At 44.5% G+C, this 25,202-nt stretch overlaps 1 protein-coding gene across 2 annotated transcripts in view; it reads right to left on the reverse strand.

Moving 5' to 3' along the window:
- LOC141107718 (cytochrome P450 2C8-like) overlaps positions 1-16,867 on the reverse strand; it is a 64,459-nt gene extending 47,592 nt beyond the window's left edge. The window contains exon 1 of one of the 2 annotated variants that reach the window (XM_073598638.1): positions 16,637-16,867. In XM_073598638.1, the coding sequence (XP_073454739.1) occupies positions 16,637-16,819 (183 nt within the window). In that variant the 5' untranslated portion in view covers positions 16,820-16,867. Of the gene's footprint in view, positions 1-9,385; positions 9,404-16,636 lie in introns of those variants that run through there. The other variant, XM_073598639.1, reaches the window with a different exon arrangement.
- Positions 16,868-25,202: the final 8,335 nt, after the last annotated feature.

Raw genomic sequence — 25,202 nt, forward strand, 5'->3', positions numbered from 1 at the left:
ATAACAGTGTAAATTTGCTGTCCCCTCAAAATAACTCAAAATACAGCCATTAATGTCTAAACCACTGGCAACAAAAGTGAATACACCCCAAGTGAAAATATCCAAATTGGCCCAAAGTTTCAATATTTTGTGTGGCCACCATTATTTTCTAGCACTGCCTTAACCCTCTTGGGCATGGAGTTCACCAGAGCTTCACAGGTTGCCACTGGAGTCCTCTTCCACTCCTCCATGATGACATCACGGAGCTGGTAGATGTTAGAGACCTTGCGCTTCTCCACCTTCCGTTTGAGTATGCCCCATAGATGCTCAATAGGGTTTAGGTCTGGAGACATGCTTGGCCAGTCCATCACCTTTACCCTCAGCTTGTTTAGCAAGGCATTGGTCGTCTTGGAGGTGTGTTTGGGGTCGTTATCATGGTGGAATACTGACATACGGCCCAGTCTCTGAAAGGAGGGGATCATGCTCTGCTTCAGTATGTCACAGTACATGTTGGCATTCATGGTTCCCTCAATGAACTGTAGCTCCCCAGTGCCGGCAGCACTCATGCAGCCCCAGACCATGACACTCCCACCACACTTGCCTTAGTACTCCTCACCTGGTTGCCACAACACACGCTTGACACCATCTGAACCAAATAAGTTTATCTTGGTCTCATCAGATCACAGGACATGGTTCCAGTAATCCATGTCCTTAGTCTGCTTGTCTTCAGCAAACTGTTTGCAGGCTTTCTTGTGCATCATCTTTAGAAGAGGCTTTCTTCTGGGATGACAGCCATGTAGACCATTTTGATGCAGTTTGTGGCGTATGGTCTGAGCACTGATAGGGCCCTTCAACTTCTGCAGCAATGCTGGCAGCACTCATACGTCTATTTCGCATACATCTGGATGACGCTGAGCACTTGCACTCAAATTCTTTTGTCGACCATGGCGAGGCCTGTTCTGATTGGAACCTATCCTGTTAAATCGCTGTATGGTCTTGGCCACCGTGCTGCAGCGCAGCTTCAGGGTCTTGCCAATCTTCTTATAGCCTAGGCCATCTTAATGTAGAGCAACAATTCTTTTTTTCATATCCTCAGAGAGTTCTTTGCCATGAGGTGCCATGTTGAACTTCCAGTGACCAGTATGAGAGAGTGAGAGCGATTACACCAAATTTAACACACCTTCTCCCCATTCACACCTGAGACCTTTTAACACTAACGAGTCACATAACACCGGGGAGGGAAAATGGCTAATTGGGCTCAATTTGGACATTTTGACTTAGGGCTGTGCACACTTTTGTTGCCAGCGGTTTAGACAATAATGGCTGTGTGTTGAGTTATTTTGAGGGGGCAGCAAATTTACACTGTTATACAAGCTGTACACTCACTACTTTACATTGTAGCAAAGTGTCATTTCTTCAGTGTTGTCACATGAAAAGATAGAATAAAATATTTACAAAAATGTGAGGGGTGTACTCATTTTTGTGACATACTGTATATATGTTATCTTCTGCACCGCTGCTGCCCTGTAGCAGTAAAACTACCATGGGGTGGAAGGCAAGTGGTTAACTAGATATGAAAATAAAGTTACCATTAAATACACTCTAAAAATGAATAATAATGTAGTCAAAAAAAAGGGTGGAGCTGTGTTTGGCATTCGTTCCATCTATGGGCACAACCCTTGCAACCTGATCAGGTATTTAAGAATGGGGTTCACTACTGTGGGCTGGGCTGACCCTGAAAACTGGTCAGATGGTAGTCTCTCCCCCATTGATCATGTGGTGGTGTTCCCTAAATCTCTCTATGATGGATGAACTTTTGCTTTTACACCTGGAATGAAGTTCCTTCAGCTTAAAGTTTCATGAGAAGTGTGGGAATGTGCAGTGTGGTGGGGTGGTAGTAAACTGAGATGGGCAGAACACCCCCTGTTCGGTTCGCATCAGAACTCCTGAACAAGGGAAAAGTCCTAACTCAAAGGGCGAACCCCATTAAAGTCTATGGGAGCCGAACAGGAAAAGTCAGTCAAAAGTGCCCATTTTAAAGGCTTATATGCAAGTAATTGGCCATAAAAAGGGGACAGGGGTCTGGGTACTGCCCTGGGGGACATGTATTATATGCAAAACATTTTTTTTAAAGCAATAGTTTTTTCAGGAGCAGTGATTTTAATGATACTTAAAGTGCAACAATAAAAGTGAAAAATTCCTTTAAATATAGTGCCTGGGGGTCCCCTTACTCTGTTTGTAACAAAACAAGGAATTGGTCGCACACTGGAACTCCAAGTTATCTCAATGTCATCTTTATTGTCAAAAGGGTCAGACAGATACAGGCAATGGTAGATGTTTTCACCACGAGACAGCTTCCTTCAATGTCTTGTGGTGTATCTGAAGCAAATCTGCTCAACTGTGTTTCTGTTCCTAGTTTTTACTCCTAAAATTTGACCCCTACCTTATCTTTAAAAGGGCTGGTATGTCTTGCAGTTCTACAGAAAACCGCAGGCTTTAACACCCCCACGTAATGATGGGAGTTGCTCAGTCTCTATGCATTGACATTCCTGAGGAGTGGGCAAGAACAATGTGTGAAACTATTTTAAGTATAGGATATAATTTCTTTAACATCTAAATCAAATACTTCATAAATCAGTATGCATATTATATTCATTGAAAACTCAATGTTCTTATTAGTATCCTAATCAAGAAATATTGTAGTATAAAGAACTTATAATCTTAACTAAAACATAAATGGGGGGAGGTAAGACGCCTCTGATGATATCCACATAGGATGAAACATGTCATCCACATAGGATGAAACACGTCAGGCTGGCCGATGCAAGCACGCTGTGAGCCGCGGACCAATTCCTTTCTGTGATGATTTACTGTTTATTCCTGTAAGTAGACTACAATAAATGCCTATTTTTTATCCATACGGGCTTCACTATTATTGCTCTTTCCTTACTGGGATATCCTGCTGGGGACTGTACAATCCATTCGTCTTCCCATACGTACCTTGATGTCCTGATGATATGTGACCATCTGGCTTTTCCCATATTTTCGCTGTTTGTGATGGAGTGTCATTCCGAGTTACTGTTGAACCTTGGCATCATTTGATTACATTGCGTGTTTTTCACATTGTTCTGGTAAGCAGATTGGCAGCACGTGGGTGTGGTGTGCTTTCTTTGTGTACACTGAAGTTTGGTGGAGGCTTCACGTCATCTCTACTTTCCAACCATTCTTATGGACTAATATATTCATATAATCACTTTGTTTAATTTAGCGCCGCATTTGGATTTTTTTATTTATATGTGTTTGATGAATCAACAAACTATGCTGGCAGCTAACCGTTTTTTCTAGTTAGCGCAGATATTTGTTCACACTTGTTTCAAGAACTAATTATTACCAAATGTGAGCTCTCCAAAGAAATGCTTATGAAGCTTATATCAACATGTATACTTTCGCAAGTATAAAAGTCTATATAATTTCACTTTTTCCATAACTAAAACATATAAATATATAATTACACACAACTCAATTTTTCTCTAAAGATCTAATCCATTCATTCATTTGTTAATATTTGTTAATTGATAAATATTAGATATTAGGGCGGCACAGTGGTGTAGTGGGTAGTACTCTTGCCTAGCAGTAAAAAGGATTGCTGGTTCAAATCCCAACCATGACACTACCTGCATGGAGTTTGCATGTTCTCCCTGTGCCTGCGTGGGTTTCCTCCGGGTACTCCGGTTTCCTCCAACACTCCAAAGAGATGCTGGCTTCTGTCTAAATTGGCCCTAGTATATGAATGTGAGTTAGGGACCTTAGATTGTAAGCTCCTTGAGGGTAGGGACTGATGTGAATGTACAATGTACATGTAAATTGACGGCGCTATATAAGTACCTTAAATAATAATAATATTAGATTAAAGAAACTTTCTAACAGGGTTCCCCCCAAAATCCATACCAGACCTTATCCAACCATGCTGCCTGGCAGGTCAGGAAAGGGGGGGCGAGCAAGCATCCCCCCTCCTGAAGCATACCAGGCCACATGTCCTCAACATGGGGGGGGGTGCTTTGGGGCAGGGAATCTTGTCCCCCTGTTGCTGGGAACAAGGATCTCTTCCCCACAACCCTGGGCTCTGGTTGTGGGGGTCTGCGGGTAGGGGCTGATGGGGGCTGATTGGAATCTGGAAGCCTCCTTTAACAAAGGAGCCCACCCCCTATGTGAATGAGTATGGGTACCTGTCACGGACACTGGACACTGACCTCTTTCTGTCCACATTCACCCTGTTATTTGGTATTGCTATATTAATCTTGGTTGTTAATTCTGAACAATACATGATTTTTGAAAGAGCTGATAACATTGACCTGCGGAGACGAACTGTCTGGTCACCTAGGCTGCCTTAAGTGTTGTGTTAATTAACATGTTAATTATATAATTGACTTAAGTTTTTGCTAGTGGTTGGGGAGTATCCATGTGTCAGTCCTACCTCATTATCTAACCCCTTGTGTTAAAAGTGTATAAAAAGGCTGTATTCTGTCCAATAAAGCATTCAGGATTCTACAAGCGGCTAGACTTGTATTCAATGCAGCTATAATAATATATCTCTCTGGTCAGACTGGAGGAAGCGGTATTACTGATGGAAGCACTCAGCAGAGTGTGGTATAGGATCTGTCACAATTGGTGGCAAGCTGTGGGATGCTTCCTCTTGCCTAGGTACACCCAAATCACCACCGGGACCTCCTGCTCCTAACAGCAGATGGAACATCACTACGCCAGACTCAAGTGCAGCACCTTCAAGGATCTCTTGGAAGCCCGTGGAAAAGTCTCCAGCAACAAATCCAAAGCAACTCTCATCACTGAACTAATGGAGATTGACCAGGCCAGCAACCCACCAGCAGATACCTCAGAGGCGACAGAGTTCCATCGTGACGTCTAGTGGGGACTGGCCTTGTATGGTACTCACCCCCTACAGGAGGTTATCCGCCGAAAGGAGAGAGAGCCTTACACAGAATGGGCTCATCAAATGACCCGAGCAGTGGAAAGTTGGATGACCGGGTGCCAAGCTGTTACCATGGCAGATGCGCTCCAGTTAATCCTCCTGGAACAATTCTACGATCATACCCCACATGAAGTTAGAGACTAGGTAAAGGATCAGCGGCCAGTCACAGTAGATGAAGCTGCCACTCTAGCTGACCAATACGTGGATTCAAGGCGGACTGTACAACCAGAGCCTAAGACCCCAGCTCGGCCTGTCCCCACATTCCATGGAGCGTTGCCCCTCCACACCAGACATCGATCTCCGGTCCCACTCAGCTACCATCTTCACGAGGAAAAGGGGACCTCTGCTACAGATGCAACCAAGCAGGGCATGTTAGGAGGTATTGTCCGCAGAATGTTTTCCAGGACGCGCGGAACAACAGGGCCCTTGGACCTGCCCGGGCTGCTGCACACTGTCTGGAGAGAGATGATGTGACTTACCCAAGTCAGGAGAATATTGGAATTCTGCATGAGAGACCCTGTGCAAGCTGCTGCTACAGATAATCGTTTGCACCATCGACAAGCCGTGTGGATTAATGGTCGGCTGCCCAGAGACTGCGAGACAGTCCCGAATGATAAACTTGGCAGAGCAGTTGGGACGGTCTGTGGCTGTGCTGGTGGCTGGGGGAAATGTTATGCGGGTCCCCACAGCCAGGGTTCACCTTGATTGGAGTTCGGGGGCCAAAGAAGTGGAAGTTGGAATAATGCAGAACTTACCTGCAGAGGTTTTGTTGGGCAACGATTTGAAACGTTTAATTCAGCCTTCTCCCTGGATTTATCCCCAGAAGCCTTCCCTGTTACCACCCACTAGCAAGCCCGGATGGAGGTGCGCTCCCTGGAGGACGGGACCCAGGTAAGACCTGTCACCCCTGACCTAGACTGTACTACCCTAGCTATTCCTACCCCGACTTGGGCTTCTCCCCAAGACTTTGCTCAGGCAACTCTTAGCGACTCTTCCCTAGCTAGCTATAGGGAAAGAGCAGGATTGGACCCTGGGGGTTGTAGGGGGAATGGATAGAGTGGGTCCAGGGATTACTCTATCGGGTTACTGAGGAAAAGACAGCCTCCCATCCACCCAAGCGGCAGCTGGTTGTGCCGCAGAAATATCGGCATGACCTGCTGCGCATTGGACATGACATCCCCTTAGCCGGACACCTGGGGATGTCCCGGACCCTCCGCCGTCTGACTCAGTAATTTTTTTGGCCAGGGATTACAGGGGATGTCCTACGGTATTGCCTGACCTGTGACACATGCCAGCGGGTGGGTAAGCATGGGGGCCCACTGAAAGCTCCCCTACACCCTTTACCGATCATTGATGAACCCTTTAGCCGCATTGCCGTAGACCTGGGTGGACCATTGCCCCGACCTAGTCCTTCTGGGAAGAGATATATCCTTACTTTGATGGATTATGCCACCCGGTACCCGGAGGCCATTCCCCTGGCAAATATCCATGCAGAAACTGTGGCTGATGCTTTGCTCCAGATCTTTGCCAGGGTGGGTTTCCTTCGGGAAATCATCTCCGACCAGGGGACCCAGTTCACTGCTGAGCTCACTCAGCAGTTATAGAGGCTCTGTGGGATAAAGCCCCTACAGAGCTCTCCTTTTCACCCCCAGACCAACGGACTGTGTGAGAGGTTCAATGGAACACTGAAACAGTTGCTTAGGACATTTGCAACCTCTCACAGGGATTGGGAGCGATATCTTCCACACCTTCTCTTTGCTTATCGGGGAGGTGCCGCAGGAATCTACCGGGTTCTCCCCGTTTGGGTTACTGTATGGGAGGCGGGTGAGGGGACCCCTAGATCTAGTCAGAGCCCACTGGGAAGGGGGAATTGATCCCCAAGGCTCCTCTATCGTAGCATACGTACTTGAGTTTAGGGACAGACTGAAGGAGCTCACGGACACTGTCCAGGAGAACCTTCGGGCTGCCCAAAGGTGGCAGAAACTATGGTACAATCGTACTGCTCGGAACAGCACTCTGGAGGTTGGGCAGAAGGTTCTTGCCCTCAGGCCAACCAAGCAGGACAAGTTACAGGCCACTTGGCAGGGATCTTACTGGGTTGTAGCAAAGCTCTGTGACACAACCTACCTAGTGGCTAAATGTTCGGATGAAAGAATCCGACGGACCTTTCATGTGAACATGTTGAAAGCATAATGAGAAAGATCAGGAGAGGTAGCCACTATATGTGCTCCAGCTGTGGAAGATTCTGAGAATCTTCCCCTGCTGGTGCTCCCGGAGCTAAATAGAATTACTGCAGGGATAGAGACGATAAAGCTTCACAACCAGCTAGGGCCGACGCAGAGAGAACAAGCTAGACAGGTCCTTAGTCAGAGAAGGGAAATGTTCTCCACAGTCCCTGGGTACACTACTATGGCAGTACCTTGGACATCGAGTAGGCAGTGAACAACAACGACCCGAGCCTGCTAAGATTGAGGCAGTTGCCAAGTGGCGACCCCCCGTACTAAAACCCAGGTCCTGGCATTCCTCGACACAGCTGGGTACTATAGGAAATTTGTCCCGCAATATAGTTTCATCGCAAAGCCCCTGACAGACCTGACTAAGAAGCACCTTCCCCGACAGGTTATGTGGTCCCCCAAGTGTGAAGCTGCCTTCCAATGATTAAAGAATGCACTAACTTCAGCTCCTGTTCTAGCTGCCCCTGACCCAGCCAAACGTTTTAGTGTCCACACAGATGCCTCTACATTCGGGCTGGGGGCAGTACTGAGCCAAGTAGGACCTGATGGTGGTGAGCACCCAGTGGCCTACATCAGTCAGAAGCTGCTACCCAGGGAAGTCGGTTATGCAGCCGTGGAGAAGGAGTGTTTGGCGGTGCTGTGGGCTCTCAAGAAATTCCAACCTTATCTCTACGGATGATCTTTTACGGTGCTCACTGACCACAATCCATTAATCTGGCTTAATCGGGTCTCCGGTGATAATGGACATTTGTTACCATGGAGCTTAGCCCCTGCAGCCTTACAATTTTACCATCCAGTATCAACCAATCTAGTATCATACCAGTATTCAATGCAGCTATAATAATATATCTCTCTGATGGTCAGACTGGAGGAAGCGGTATTACTGAAAGAAGCACTCAGCGGAGTGTGGTATAGGATCCGTCACAGTAGCCATTCACAAAAAAAGTGTCAAAAACTCATAAAACCACAGAGACAGTTTTTGACAATTCCTTTATTAAAAAATAAAAAAACAGTCCGTCCCCCCAAAATGCTCCACCTTCGTTAACGGCCGACCGCTGCCGAATGCCTCCTCCGCCCTTTGACAGTTCTTATATAGGTAAGGGCAGAACCATCTGACGATGTCACCTGGTGGCACCGCCTCCTTGTAACAGCACAGACATGCTGGTGCATGCTGGGCTGCCAATGTCACAGGCGGATGGTACCATCTGGTGACATTGTCGTGTGGCACCGCCCCATAGCTATTTAAGAAATGTCAAATGGCGGGCCAGCCAGACCATGCGAGCGTTCATCGTGAGTGGACCTTTTTTTACTTTTTCCAGGTACGGAGATGCGACGGGCATCTTAATTGATGATGGATCTACATCGGGGGACATTGGTTTTTATTTTTTAAAAAAGGATTTGTCAAAAACTTGTCTACTGCCTTTATTAACTTTGTACACTTAACTTTATTAACTTTATACACCCCCATTCACGTAGGGAGGGGGCCGGGATCTGGGGTCCCCCTTGTTAAAGGGGGCTTTCAGATTCCGACAAGCCCCCCACCTGCAGACCTCACAACCACAGCCCAGGGTTGTGGAGAGGAGACCTTCGTCTCCCCTTTTCCTGACCTGCCAGGCTGCTTGCCCAGATAAGGTTCTGGTATGGTTCCAGACCCTGTCATTGAGAGCTGATGACTCACCAGCCGGCTTACCGGCCCACTCCTTTACAACCAGGTTATACCATGCCCTGATAGCACTGTGCAGCACGCAGTGCATTTCAGGGCATTCAACGGGGCAAACACCCACCAAACACCCTGCAAATTCAGGTGTTGGACGAACGAGGCGAACAGCCAATGTTCTGCCCAAACTCATGCTCGGGCCAAACTGTTTGCCCAATAGTAGCAGTAAACACTCAGAGCCCCATTGCAGAGAACAGAACTATAAATAATGTCAGAGTTGAATAATTCACAAGGCGGTCAGGAATGCGCCCAACTCGGGAACACTCACAGAATGTATCAACGGTGTGTAGGAGAGCAGGTCTCAGATGTGTCGACAGCATCTGTCTTGAGGGGTGGAATGTGGCCTGGCTGGTCCATACAAAAATGATTTAAAGGGGGAACACCGGGAAATCTAATGTGGGAGGGGGCTCTGATGGCCATAGGCAGAGATTACCTTCTGCAGAGTCAATACACTAATGTCCCCCTTACCCTAATGTATTCACTCTTGGTGTGTGGTTCCTCTGCTTCTTCATCCTCTAGGCACCAGCTGGACTCCTCCACATCCTGGGGCTCCTGCTTTTGCCACTGACTGTCACTGAGACTCGATCAGACCATGGACATGGTCCAGGTGATGGTCCTCCTCTGCTCCTGGCCTTGATCCTTCCTCTTCATTCTGTCAGACAGTCTTCCCCCATCCGATTCCCGCACTCCCACTCTTGGCTCCCCCCCACCTACAATTTGAAAAAAGCTATATTTATTAAAGGCAGCCGTCATTTGTAACGGACATTTACAGATAGTGTTAAAATCGGACAATTTTAACAAACTGTCTGTATATTTACAGACGACTGGCTAACCTGCCTCCAAGTAGTTAATAGTCAGCTCCACGATCAGCCGAGGGGGAACCTGATACAAGCACAGAGCACTTTTAACCTCTCCTCCCACTCAGCCAGAGGAATATTGGAGCCATTAAACTTGGGCACCAGAATTAAGCCAGATTCCTTTGGTGCCCTTATGGTTCCTACTCCTCCTTCCACACCCGCTGCAAGAAGGGACATATCCTGCCAACTGTCACCAAGTGTGGGAAGGTACAGCATGGTATGGAGGCAGCAAATACTCATGGCCCAATTGCAGAGAACAGAATTTGTATTAATGTCATCAAAGTACAATAATTCACAAAAAGCCCAGCGGGAAGACGTCTGATTAGGAACACTCACAGAATGTATCAGCGGTGTGTAGTAGAGCAGGTCTCAAATGTGCCAACAGCGTCTATCTTGAGGGCCAAAGCTCCTGGTTAATAGCAATAGCTCTGAGCGTTTGAGAGCTCACTCCCATGATGGTGGAGAGAAATCTCTCCTCTGATGCAATAGCTCTGAGCATTTGAGAGCTCACTCCCATGATGGTAGAGAGAAATCTCCCCTGATGCAGTAGCTCTGAGCGTTTGAGAGCTCACTCCCATGATGGTGAACGTGGAACCTCTTCTTTTAATCTTGGATGGGGCAATTTCCATAACATTGGTCTCATACATAAATACCACTTTATTTATATTTGGACTTTTTTGTTCACATTATTTGAGTGCTGCACTATTGTTTACATGATTATTTGCACTATATGTCTAGTGAAGTGTCAGCTGCTAATTAGTCTCCAAGGGCAGTTTTTTACATTTCCATCAATTACATATGAAGTCCACGATGAGCCCTTCTTGAGAGTGATCTGGAGGATCTTTTATTGTAGTACTTCTATGGATGAAGTAGAAGATGTTGTATATCTATGGTTTATCACTCTACAGTAGGGATGAGCCGAACACCCCCCTATTCGGTTCGCACCAGAACATGCGAACAGGAAAAAAGTTTGTTCGAACATGCGAACACCGTTAAAGTCTATGGGACACGAACATGAATAATCAAAAGTGCTAATTTTCAAGGCTTATATGCAAGTTATTGTCATAAAAAGTGTTTGGGGACCTGGGTCCTGCCCCAGGGGACATGGATCAATGCAAAAAAAAGTTTTAAAAACGGCCGTGTTTTCAGGAGCAGTGATTTTAATAATGCTTAAAGTCAAACAATAAAAGTGTAATATCCCTTTAAATTTCGTACCTGGGGGGTGTCTATAGTGTGCCTGTAAAGGGGCGCATGTTTCCTGTGTTTAGAACAGTCTGACAGCAAAATGACATTTTGAAGGAAAAAACTCATTTAAAACTACCCGCGGCTATTGCATTGCCGACAATACACATAGAAGTTCATTGATAAAAACGGCATGGGAATTCCCCAAAGGGGAACCCCGAACCAAAATTTAAAAAAAAAATGACGTGGGGGTCCCACTAAATTCCATACCAGGCCCTTCAGGTCTGGTATGGATATTAAGGGGAACCCCGGCCAAAATTTAAAAAAAAAAATGACGTGGGGTTCCCCCTAAATTCCATACCAGACCCTTCAGGTCTGGTATGGATTTTAAGGGGAACCCCACGCCAAAAAAAAAAAAAAAACGGCGTGGGGTCCCCCCAAAAATCCATACCAGACCCTTATCCGAGCACGCAACCTGGCAGGCCGCAGGAAAAGAGGGGGGGACGAGAGTGCGGCCCCCCCTCCCTCCTGAACCGTACCAGGCCACATGCCCTCAACATTGGGAGGGTGCTTTGGGGTAGCCCCCCAAAACACCTTGTCCCCATGTTGATGAGGACAAGGGCCTCATCCCCACAACCCTGGCCGGTGGTTGTGGGGGTCTGCGGGCGGGGGCTTATCGGAATCTGGAAGCCCCCTTTAACAAGGTGACCCCCAGATCCCGGCCCCCCCCCTGTGTGAAATGGTAAGGGGGTACATAAGTACCCCTACCATTTCACGAAAAAAGTGTCAAAAATGTTAAAAATGACAAGAGACAGTTTTTGACAATTCCTTTATTTAAATGCTTCTTCTTTCTTCTATCTTCCTTCATCTTCTGGTTCTTCTGGCTCTTCTGGTTCTTCTGGTTCTTCCTCCGCGTTCTCGTCCAGCATCTCCTCCGCGGCGTCTTCTGTCTTCTTCTCTTCGGGCCGCTCCGCACCCATGGCATGGGGGGGAGGCTCCCGCTCTTCTCTTCTTCTCTTCTTCTTTTCTACTTTTCTTCTTTTCTTCTCTTCTTCTCTTCTTCTTCATTTTCTTCTCCGGGCCGCTCCGCAATCCATGCTGGCATGGAGGGAGGCTCCCGCTGTGTGACGGCGCTCCTCGTCTGACAGTTCTTAAATAACGGGGGGGGCGGGGCCACCCGGTGACCCCGCCCCCCTCTGACGCACGGTGACTTGACGGGACTTCCGTGTGACAAAAACTGTCTCTTGTCATTTTTAACATTTTTGACACTTTTTTCGTGAAATGGTAGGGGTACTTATGTACCCCCTTACCATTTCACACAGGGGGGGGGCCGGGATCTGGGGGTCACCTTGTTAAAGGGGGCTTCCAGATTCCGATAAGCCCCCCGCCCGCAGACCCCCACAACCACCGGCCAGGGTTGTGGGGATGAGGCCCTTGTCCTCATCAACATGGGGACAAGGTGTTTTGGGGGGCTACCCCAAAGCACCCTCCCAATGTTGAGGGCATGTGGCCTGGTACGGTTCAGGAGGGAGGGGGGGCCGCACTCTTGTCCCCCCCTCTTTTCCTGCGGCCTGCCAGGTTGCGTGCTCGGATAAGGGTCTGGTATGGATTTTTGGGGGGACCCCACGCCGTTTTTTTTTTTTTTTTTTTGGCGCGGGGTTCCCCTTAAAATCCATACCAGACCTGAAGGGTCTGGTATGGAATTTAGGGGGAACCCCACGTCATTTTTTTTTTTAAATTTTGGCCGGGGTTCCCCTTAATATCCATACCAGACCTGAAGGGCCTGGTATGGAATTTAGGGGGACCCCCACGTCATTTTTTTTTTTTAATTTTGGTTCAGGGTTCCCCTTTGGGGAATTCCCATGCCGTTTTTATCAATGAACTTCTATGTGTATTGTCGGCAATGCAATAGCCGCGGGTAGTTTTAAATGAGTTTTTTCCTTCAAAATGTCATTTTGCTGTCAGACTGTTCTAAACACAGGAAACATGCGCCCCTTTACAGGCACACTATAGACACCCCCCAGGTACGAAATTTAAAGGGATATTACACTTTTATTGATTGACTTTAAGTATTATTAAAATCACTGCTCCTGAAAAAACGGCCGTTTTTAAAACTTTTTTTTGCATTGATCCATGTCCCCTGGGGCAGGACCCAGGTCCCCAAACACTTTTTATGACAATAACTTGCATATTAGCCTTTAAAATTAGCACTTTTGATTTCTCCCATAGACTTTTAAAGGGTGTTCCGCGGCATTCGAATTTGCCGCGAACACCCCAAATTGTTCGCTGTTCGGTGAACTTGCGAACAGCCAATGTTCGAGTCGAACATGAGTTCGACTCGAACTCGAAGCTCATCCCTACTCTACAGCTATTCCTATTCACTCCAAGATCAACCATTTTTCTCATACAAATATTTAAGGAACTGTTGTTACTCTGAGAGAGCACCACTGCTATACCTATGTGATTATTACATCCTTGATGTTTTTTACATAGTTACATAGTAGGTAAGGTTGAATAAAGACAATAGTCCATCCAGTTCAACCTGTGTATGTGTACGTGTGTCAGTGTTGCAAATTATTTCCCATATCCCTGTATGTTGTGTTCTTTAAGATGCACGTCCAAGTGTTTTTTAAAATTATCAATACTCCCTACTTACACCACCAATTGTGGAAGAGAGTTCCACATCCTTATCGCCGTGGCAGTGGAAAAAAACATGCACAGCTTAAGGTTAAACCGCTTCTCCTCCAATCTCATTGTGTGGCTCCCTGTCCTCTTACACTCCCAGAGACTGAATAGTTTTTTTCCTACGCTGAGATCACCATTGAGGTATTTGTAAATTGCTATCATGTCCCCTCTTAAGTGTCTCTTCTCCAGTGAGAATACATTTAGTGCTTGTAGTTATTCCTTGTAATTGATGTCCTCCGGTCCCCTTATTAATTTTGTTGCCCTTCTTTGGACTCTCCAGCTCCAGCACATCCCTTCTGAGGACTGGTAACCAGAACTGGATGGAATACACCAGATGTGGCCTAACCAGGGTTTTATAAAGTGGCATGATTATCGTTTTATCTCTGGAGTATATGCCCCTTTTTATGCATGCTAATATTGACATTGCATGCTATTGATCAATCTGTCTTCTACTAGGACCCCCTGATCTTTCTCCATTCTTGACTCCCTCAGAGGTTCTCCCCCTATTAAGTAGTTTGCATTTATGTTTTTACCTCCCAAGGGCAGTACCTTACAATTCTCCACATTAAACCTAATTTGCCATGTAGTTGCCCATGCCATTATTTTATTCAGGTCTTTCTGTAAAATTTTTATATCCTGATGTAAAGTTATTGCCCTGCTTATTTTTGTGTCGTCCGCAAAAACTGAGATTGAGCTATTTATAAGTTATATATGCTTAACACGTTCATTAGGAGTGAGTTTATATATATTTGTGCTTTGGGATCTATCTATGCATCTTCTTCACTAGTAGGATCATTTTGGGCAGAGTTTATTTTTAATAGGTATACCTTTGTTTTTACACAAACGGGGAGAAGAGCGCACAGGCTCTGGTGCAAAACCTTTTTATTTAATGAGTAAAAAATAGATAAAAATGATAAACATGAGTAGGTACAAACATGTCATCTGATAATCCCTCTCCTCAGCATGGCATGTGCAATATATTAGGCTGCCACCACACTGCACACTGACTGGTCTTGCTATTCAGAGACTCCACAGGCCGCTGGGTAAGCCCTTAGTACCACATGATTACGAGGGCTGGCAGCTGGTTGGGTGTGCAGGCAGTTGCTATGACTATGCGTTTCAGAGGGTGTGGCTTCTGACATGAGTGCAAGTACTGTTTATTGTGTTTTGCATACCTTTGTTTTTAGCTTGTGTTCTGTGTCTGAAGACCAAGCCTTTTCTGGCACTTTTTGTTTACAAGTAAAAAAATTACTTAGAATCCCAAACATTATATATATATCTATATCTATATAGATATATATATATATCTATATATAGATATAGATATATATATATCTATATCTATATAGATATAGATATATATATATATATTTTTTTTTTTTTTAGCAGAGACCCTAGAGAATAAAATGGTGATCGTTGCAATTTTTTATGTCACACGGTATTTGCGCAGCAGTTTTTCAAACACAATTTTTTGGTGGAATACTACACTTTGAATTTTAATGCAAAAAAAACACAATACATAACACAATTTTGTTTGTAAAATATAATAGATGATGTTACGCCGAGTAAATAGATACTTAACATGTCACACTTGTGCACACTTGTGGAATGGCGACAAGCTACGATACTTAAAAATCTCCATAGGGGACACTTTCAAAATTTTTACAGGTTACCTGTTTAGAGTTACAGAGTTTACATACTGCATACGTGCACAATTTACGTATGTGTTCGCTTTTGTGTGCAAGCACGGAGGGATAGGGGCGCTTTACATTTTTTTCCTTATTTGTTATTTTTTATTTTTACACTGTCCTTTTAATTTTTTTTTTTGTCACTTTTATTCCTATTAGAAGGAATGTAAACATCCCTTGTTTTAGAAATAAGGGATGACAGGTCCTCTTTATAGAGAGATCTGGGGTCTAGAAGACCCCAGATCTCTCCTCTACCTTTAAAAGAAAAAAAGATCAAAAAAATGTTTTTGATCGTTTGTTAAAAAAAAAAATTTGCTTCTGCCCTAGACCGGAAATGATGTCATGATGTCACTCCAGTCCTCCAAGATCATAGAGGTGATCAGAGATGATCTGGTCTCTGCTCACCCCTGTGACCAGCCACGTGAACCGTCAGATCATTTCCCAGGCTCACAATTTGAACAGTAAGCTCAAGAAACACGATGGGGGGCGAAAAAAAAAAATTAAGAGCTTAAAAAATGAGGGTAAAAGCTGAACAACAGGTTTAATATGACTTTAAATGATTTGTTTTGACCAGGCTGATCCAAATGAACCATTTCTTTTACTAGCATCAGCTACATTATATACAGTACGCAGTGTTCTGACAGTGGAATGAAACTTCCCATGCCATTCCTGGAACAAAATTGAGTTGGACTGAACGCTGCTCAGCTATTCATGAGAAGCCTTGTATTTTATGAATGAAAATACAAACTTCCTTGGTCCAAACAAACCATCATAAGAAACCTGGAGTTATGCTTAAAAGAAAAGTAAGGGATTTTTTTTAAAGAATCATACTCACCTAGGTGGATGCAGCATCGCTCCGATGCTGCATCTGTCCCCTGCCGGCTCTAAGGCTGAGAACCGAGCGATCAGCGGTGTTTGATCGCTCTGTTCTCAGAGTTCTGTGAGCAGGGATGCTTTATTGTCACGATCTTGCCCCAGCTTGGCCCAGCTCTGAGATATTCAGCCCGCTGTCAGCTGAAAATGGGTGACGGGAGTTCAGAACAAACTGCACCTCTGTGATCCACAGGAGAAGGGCAGCCAAACAAGCTTTTGCTTTACTTCTTCTTTAAATTAAATCTTAAGTCATCTTTTAGTAATTTTTTTGCCATTTGTGTCCTACTGCCCTTAACTGAATAAACATTACATTATTTTCTTCGTATTTACTATTGAATGCATGGGAATATCACCAATTTTATTGGTTACCCTGAATACAAAACTCTACTAAAAACATTTCTCATTTCTCTATAAGCAATAAAGTTCTAACTTACCTTCATCAAATCTTTAGGCACTTCTGTGGTGCTCATTTGCATTATATTCCCCAGTAGGGGTAGAGGTGTTGGCCCTGGAGGGAGATTACTGTGCTTTACCCTCCTCCACCATGTAACCAGGTAAATTAGAAGAGTGACCACAGTAAGCAGAAAGAGGGTGATGCATGTTTCCAGCGCCATCATGAAGGCAACTAATTCCCAGAGACATACGTGTGTGAAATATATACTTGCATGCTTGAACTTTGAACACTGGCAACATTCCAACCAAACACGTGCTTTGTTTATACACTGTGGGCGTGATATGTGATTGCTGCTGTTCCCAAGTGATAATGCTTTGTGCTGTGTAATTGTATGGGGATCTGCTACCATAAATGGAAAAAGTAAGAGGCTCAGAGGAAACTGTTCACAAGCTAAAAAAGAGAGAGAATAATCGCCCAAACCTAAAGGGGTATCAGTCCTGTTAGATAACACTATTGTTATTCTTATACTGAATATATACTTATTGTTACTTTTGTTTATATTTATCTTCTTCTGGATATTTGGTGATGGTCTAAGTCGAGCATAAAGTAGAGCTTTAGGTATGATTTTTATTGCATAACCATATTGGTCCAGCTTCGACCACTATAGGTAGGGGTGAGCTCAAGGTTCGGTCTAATCACAAGTACAAGAGCCAAACGCCATATATAATATCTGTATTACTTCCACTATTACACATGACAGCTTCCCTCAATAGTTAATGGTTGTTATTGACACCGGTCGGTACAGGCATGTAATCATTGGCTATGTAATCAAATGGACATGAATAGTTTTAAAAAAATGGTCTGGGATTCCCTCCCTTTTTCATATCAGGCTGTCTGGTATGGAGTTTAAACAAACACACACAAAAAAGCGTGGTGTCCCAGAAAATCCATTTGTGTCTGATATAGATTTTAAGATGGACCTCATACAAATAAAAAAAGTGTATGGGGGCCCCCTAAAAATTCACAGAAGAAAAGGGGGAGAGGAGTGTGTACCCCACCCTGACAAAACATATTGCTTCCATGTTGATAAGGGTATCACACACAACCCTGGCTGGTGGTTTTGTGAAGGTCTGCGGGTGGGGACTTATCAGAATCTGGAAGCCCCAGTTAAAGCGGAGGTCCGGCCATTTAAAAAAAAAAAAAAAGTCAGCAACTACAAACACTGTAGCTGCTGACTTTTAATAAGGGCACTTACCTGTCCAGCGAGCCTGCGATGTTGGCCCCCCGAGGCCGATCCTTCCATCGGATTGGGTGCTGGCACCGCCATCCTAACTAAGACGCGCGGCACTTTGTGAATGGTCCTGTGGTTTTCTGGGACACACACATGTCCCAGAAGACAATGGGGCAGCTCACCAAAGAGGAGGAAGTGAAGGAGCAGCGCCGCGGAATAGGAAGAGGCAGATTAGGAAGACTGCCTAGCAACAGGCATTTCTGGTAAGTAAAAAAATTTTTTTTTAACAAATGTTTTTTTGTTTTTTTTTTTGTAGAATATTAATGTAATTTTTAATTTTAGGGTGGACCTCTGCTTTAACAAGCACCCAAATACCACCCCTTCTTGTGAAAGAGTATGGGGTACATAGAACCCCTACTAATTCACAAAAAAAAAGTTGTAACCTAAAAATTAAGACACCCAAACATTTTACCTTTAATAAAAGAAATAAAAAGTCCCTCATTGTAAATCCATTGTCAACCATGTCATCCAGTGATGCAGGTCCATGTCAATCATGATGCCCAATAACTGCCAAAAGGAAATAAATTGCCACAGTTGAGACACGATCCCCATGTTTGCTTGCTACTCGCCAAATGACAAGTCTGGTTGATGACAGCTGTTATATACAAAAGGGGAGGGGTCATCCAGGTGATGTCAGTGACTATACATGGACATGACCTTATATGGTCAATGCCGTCACTGGGTCAGTGACCTCAATGACCTGTGCAGAAGGGAAACTAATTGGAAGTGGACCCTGAGATTGTTGCTATTACTGCAGTAGCACCAACTACTACAGTGATTTGCAGCTCCCAAAGCAATCACTCAAGTATGAGATATGCATACCTACACTGTGTCAAGCTGGACCAATGTAACTCTGCAATAAAAATCATACCTAGAGTTCATCTTTAAAACTGAATTCCAGGCAGATATATACGTGGTGGTATCAAAAAGTTTTGAGACTAGTTCTGTTTACAAGAAAGTACTTTTTTATGTACATATACACACTATCACCTTCGAAAAAGTCCCCTTGTACAGCAATACAGTGCTCCCAGCGTTCATGTCACTTCTGGAATGTGTCCTGGAAGTCAACATTTTGAAGCGTGTCAAGCAAATCTGTTATTTGCGCTAGATCTCCTCAATGGTGTCAAAATGGTGACCTTTGAGCTGGATCTCCAACTCATTGCAGCAACACTGTAAACTTACCAAATCATGTCAAACGTCTCTGTGGCAGATTTGCCCAGTTTCATGCAGAATTTCAGGTTTGCTCTTTCTTCTATTTTGCTGTCCGTGATGAAATAGCAGATGTAGTAATGCACGTGGTCAGAATAGCACCAGTTGCACAGCTCCCAATGTACACAAGACAATGTAATTTGGCACACTGACCTATGAATGTCAGTACTCCCTGTGACTGTACGTGCTGCCATCTGTTGGCATGTTACAAAACTTGTCTCAAAACCTTTTATTTCCACCTCATTAAAAGCACAAATTATCAGCTCTGTAAACATTAATACATCATAAAATCTATTTTTTTAATTCAAGCAGTAAGTATCTGAATTTGCTATCAGTCTCTTTCTTGTAGCATACTGTACAGCAGCGCAAGAAGCTAGTGGGATGTCCTGCTGTGCAAGAAGCATGCTGATAGGAAGAAATCAAAGATATGATATTATCAATGTGCTGCTTATCCTCTCACTGTCCACTCACAGGGTTTGGGTGGAGACCTGCAGGTGAAAGTGAAACTGCAGCAGAGAAAGATCAAGTCCTCTTTCCTTCCAGAGAGGGCTATACTGTGTAGCAAAACTATGTATATCACAGAATTGCATAGTCAGAATACAAATCCTTTGGCAGGTAAACAACTCTAATGCCCCATACACATGATCGGACTTTCCGCCAACAAAACCGTGGATTTTTGTTCGAAGGTTGTTGACTAAAACTTTTCTTGCATACTGACGTTCACACAAATGTTGGCTAACAATTACGAACGTGGGAACACGGTGACGTACAACATGTACGATGAGCCGAGAAGAAGGAAGTTCAATAGCCAGTGCAGCTCCTTCTGCTTGATTCCGAGCATGCGTGAACTTTTGTGCGATGTACTTGTGTACACACCATCTGACTTTCCGACAACAAAGTTTTGTTGGTGGAAAATTTGAGAACCTGCTCTCAAACATTTGTTGGCGGAAAGTCCGACAGCAAATGTTCAATGGAGCATACACACGGTCAGACTTTCCAATAACAAGCTCACATCCAGCATTTCCCATCAGAAAATCTGACCGTGTGTACGCGGTATTAGGCTTCATGTACACTTGTCCATCATTTACCGTGGCCGTGGAAAAATGCAAATGCAGTTTTGCCGCATCTTGCGGTTTGGCGCGGCCGGCGGTCAAAACGTTCCTATCCTGAACGTAATTCTTCCATATTCAGGAGAGGGTGATTGAGGAAGGTTGAACCTCACCTAACAACAGCAGCTCCTTAATGCTGCTAAAAGCCTATGTGTTTATTGGCACATAGGCTTTTATGAAAAAAATGCCAAAAGCTCCTAAACTCAAGTTTAGGAGATGCTAGTGTAAATGAAGCCTTATGCCGCGTACACACGAGCGGATTTTCCGTCAGAAAAATCTTGGATGGTTTTTCCAACGGAATTCCGCTCAAGCTTGGCTTGCATTTACACGGTCACACAAAAGTTCGCTGAACGTTCGATCGTCAAGAACGCGGTGACGTACAACACTACGATGAGCCGAGAAAATGAAGTTCAATGGTTCTGAGCATGTGTCAAATTGTTTCCGAGCATGCGTAGGAATTTTGTGCATCGGAATTGCTACAGACGATCGGAATTTTTCCGACCGAAAAATTGAGAACATGCTCTCAATCTTTTGCTGGCTGGAATTCAGCCAGCAAAAGTCCGATGGAGCATACACATGGTCGCATTTTCCGGCCAAAAGCTCTCATCGGTCTTTTGCTGGCCGAATTTCCGATCGTGTGCACGCGGCATTAGAGAAGAAATCTCTCCAAAATGCAGCAAAAGTCCTGGGCAGTTTTTACCACAAGGTTGATTCCTTAACTTGATAAATACTACATGATATTCTTCATATTTACTATGGGATTTGGGCTTTTTCATGCTCCCTGCATGTAAAATTCACCAAGTTTTCTTTTTACCCAAATCACAAAATTCTACTATGAAGTGTAGCGCTACCCCATAGGAGCCACTAGAAAGATTCCCAGGGTCCTTTTTTCCGAACAGATGCCCCTCAGCCAGGCACGAGAAACAGGAATAGATTCTGGACAGCCGCACTCTTGAAAAAATAGCCTTGTATATTTGGAAAAATTCACATCAAAATCAAAGATAACAGCAGACAAAAGAGAGCTGACGTTTCGCACTAACATTAGTGCGAAATGTCAGCTCTCTTTTGTCTGCTGTTATCTTTGATGTGAATTTTTCCAAATAAACAAGGCTATTTTTTCAAGAGTGCAGCTGTCTAGAATCAATTCCTGTTACTCGTTATTAGCAATTGCCAGCACCTACGGCTTCCGAACCGAAAGGAATTCTACTTCCTGTCTGTCAAATACTCCTGGAGCGGTGATATCTCTCCCCCTCAGCCAGGCACACCGGAGGGGAGGTTACTTATCTTCTAAAGAACTGGGAGCCTGCAGCAAACTTAAGGATTGTAATTTTCCTCTGGTGATAAAGTCCAAGCGAAGTCCTTTCACTGGGAATTAAATAGACTAAGCTTTTCAGGACACTGGACACTATGTCCTCTCTACACGCACAGCTGACTCTGACCAACGAGGGAATGGTTTCAGCCCAAAGATCTCCCTCACCAGTCTGTACTCACAAAGGTTCCCAGCCAGAAGGGCTGCTAGCCCTTCTTGGCAGTTCAGCTGAGGATTCTGCCTGTTTCATTGAGGTCCCAGCTGTATATAGCTGGGGGAGGGGGCTATTCTGCTGCAAAAACAGAGCTATAGGAGGGGTTTCACAGAGGATCCGGCCTGAAGGCTCACTGAAGAGACTGTCTGCCTAAGTCTGGAGAGAGACATCCAAGCCCCAGGGACACTGAGTACACATCTGAGAGAGAGGAATCCTTGTGACTGTTGCTGCTATTAAGTAGTATAGTGTCTGAACGGATCGATAACTTTGATATGATCAGAACTATATTAGCGTCCCCAATAGTTTAGGGTTCCCAAAAACGCAGCGTTAGCGGGATCAGCCCAGGGTGACCCAGGATATAATCGGCTCCACAAAATTCAGCCCCTCGTAAACCACTTCAACCAGCAGTTTGCAGCCTTGTTTACTCCCAATCAAGTTGTCTGCGTTAATGAGTCCCTAAATAAGTTTTCTGGCCGCTTGTCTATCAAACAGTATCTTCCCAGCAAGTGTGTCAGATATGGGGTCAAGATGTATAAGCTCTGTGACAGGGCAACAGGCTATACATATAGTTTTATGGTTTACGAGGGAAGAGATAGTCACGTGAAGCCCAAAAACTGCCCAGACTACATAGGGAGCGCTGGTAAGATTGTGTGGGACTTGGTGTCACCCTTTTTCGGAAAGGGGTACCACTTGTATGTGGACAATTTTTACACAAACGTGACACTTTTTAGTCACCTTTTTGATTGTGGAATTGGCGCATGTGGCACCGTGCGATCTAATCACGGGGGCTTCCCCCAATGGCTTATAGAGTCCCGACTTAGACGTGGGGAGAAAGCCTGCTTGAAATGTAATAATTTGTTAGCAGTGAAGTGGAGGAATTCACAGAATGTTTTCATTATGTCCTCCCCTCACGACAGTCCAAATTCCTATGAAGACTGGTGTTGTGGAGAAACCTCTCTGTGTCCACGAATACAACCTTAACGTGGGAGGGGTGAACCTTAACGACCAGTTGTTGGCCCCGTACCTAATTGCCTGTAAGGCCAGATGCTGGTATAAAAAAGTGTCTGTATATTTATTCCATTTGGCTCTGCTGAATTCTTATGTGCTTTACAAAGCTTCAGGACGAACTGGATCCTTCTTTAAATTCAGTGAGCCGTCTGCATGAGAGGCATTTTCTGTATGTCCTCCCTAGTACCCCTGCCCAAAGAACACCCCAAAGAAGAAGTTGTGTCTGCAGAAAACGTGGATTTAGGCATGACACCCGCTTTTATTGTCCCTCCTGTCCTGACCAAACTGATCTCTGCATCGGTGACTGTTTCAAATGCTACCACACACTAGTGGAGTATTAGCGTAGGAGTCCTAAGAAACACTTACACAGGGTCTCGAAAGATGAGATGGCCATTACATTTTGAGAGACCCTAATCTGAAACGTTTACAGTTTATATAAAAGTGCAAAAAAAACCCCAAAAAACACAGAAAAAAATAAAAAATAAAAAAAGCCAAAAATAGTTGTGGTTTTATTTTTCTTCTCTCTCTTAGGTTCACTCTTTATTGTTCGCTCTATTGTTCGCTCTCTATTGTTCTATATTTGTTCTCTCTCTATTGTTACTGTATTTTAGAACTGTAATGTTTTATTTTTACTATGTTTTGTTGTATTTGCTTTGCAGGTATGGTATGTCTTACTCTTATACTGTAATGTTACTTTGTTTTGTTTTTTATTTCAAAAGATTTTTATTTTGAATGGAAGCACATTTAAAATACAGTAATATACTTTGTTATATATAAGAAAAAATTAAGCAACAGATGAAATATGAGACATACCTAGGTTAGCTGTAGGTAGAGAGCTGACTTTGTTAGGAACCCCCGATCCATGTTATGGATGGGGACCGTCGGATAATCTAAAGAGTAATTCAGCCTGATTGACAGAGGGTCTTTCACCTTCCGGCACCCCTAACGGGAACATACTGTGCCGGAAGGGGAAGCCCCCGATCCTCACCAACAGTCCGAGCTCCCCCAATACAGAACAGTGAAACTTCAACGCATATAGATCAGAGAGCTAAAAAAATCAAAGGGTTATCAACTCGAGGAAGGGAAGGGAAGGAGCATCACTATTCTTTCTGAGCGTTTTATATTGACATATTAGAAGGACCAATGGGTATGCTCACCAGTCGAGTCCTTGGTTCCCAGGTAATCTCAAATTTATTGGCTGTATCCTGCACAATAATGGATAGCTTTTCCTGGGATATTATCCAGGATATTTTCCTTTTTGCCGCTAAGAGAGAAATTCTCGGTTGTTTCCAGGCCCTGGAAATCATGAGTTTAGCCCCTAGTAGCACAAAATATACCAGTTTACTAGAAGATTTGGAGATCCGTGGGATCGAGGCGTTTAGGAGGGCCACCATAGGAGTCCTGGGTACCCGGGTCTCCACCAGCTTGTCAATTATGTTGAATATTTTTTTCCAAAAAGAACATATTCTGGGGCATTCCCACCAAATGTGAGACATCGTGCCTTTGAGTTGACAGCCCCTGAACACAGAGGGTCCACTGTGGGGAAAACAGAAGCCAGTCTGGAAGGAGTGTAATACCATCTGGAGATCACTTTCAGGCTGGCTTCTATCAGAGTGGTATTAAGGATACCTTTGAAAGATTTGAAACAGGCCCTCTGCCAGCTCTCCAGGTTCCATTGGAATTGAAGATCGGATTCCCAGGCCTCCATGAAGGACGCCTTTGAGACAGGAGAAGTAAGAGACGAGTAGATTACTGAGATCCCCCCCTTCTGGTCCATAGCTTGACCGCACCACAATTCATAGTCAGTACATTTTGAAGGGAGAAGTTTATCTTTACATAGAGAGTGTAAGAAATGGGATATTTGGCCAAACCTATATTGTTCAGAGTTGGGAAGTTCAAGCTTTTTGATGCAGTACTTTAGGGTGAAGGGGCCTATAGCAGTGAAGAAATGGCCTGTCCTATAGAGTCCTTTATCCACTATAAAGGCCAGGACATTTTTACTGGGGGGGGGGAAGTCTGGGTTATTATATAGATGAGTCAGGGGTTTATAGGTTGAGACTAGAGTCGGTGATGAACGTAGGGAGTCCCAGAGAGCAAAGGAGTGGGACAGAGTAGGTGCGAGGATCGAGGGTTTGTTTTTCAGGGGGCTCCAAAGCAAGAAGTCTAAAGTGAAGTTAGGGACCACATGTTTTTCTATCTGAACCCAATCAAGTTTCTTGAACCTAGAGTAAACTAGACAATTGGGCAAATCTGGCAGCCTGATAATATTTGTATAGGTGGGGCAGTCCCAGTCCTCCTTTTTTCCTATGTGTGTATAGGGCTCTTTGGGGGATATAGCCCACCCTGCCCCAAGTGAACTTCAGTAGTTTGCTTTGGAAAGCTTAATATGGTCCCTCCAGATGGGGATGGGTAGAGAGCGGAAAAGATATGATAATCTTGGGAGTAGCGCCATTTTAATCGAACTTG

The sequence above is a fragment of the Aquarana catesbeiana genome, linkage group LG09, assembly GCF_042186555.1.
Source record: "Aquarana catesbeiana isolate 2022-GZ linkage group LG09, ASM4218655v1, whole genome shotgun sequence".
Taxonomy (NCBI): Eukaryota; Metazoa; Chordata; class Amphibia; order Anura; family Ranidae; genus Aquarana; species Aquarana catesbeiana.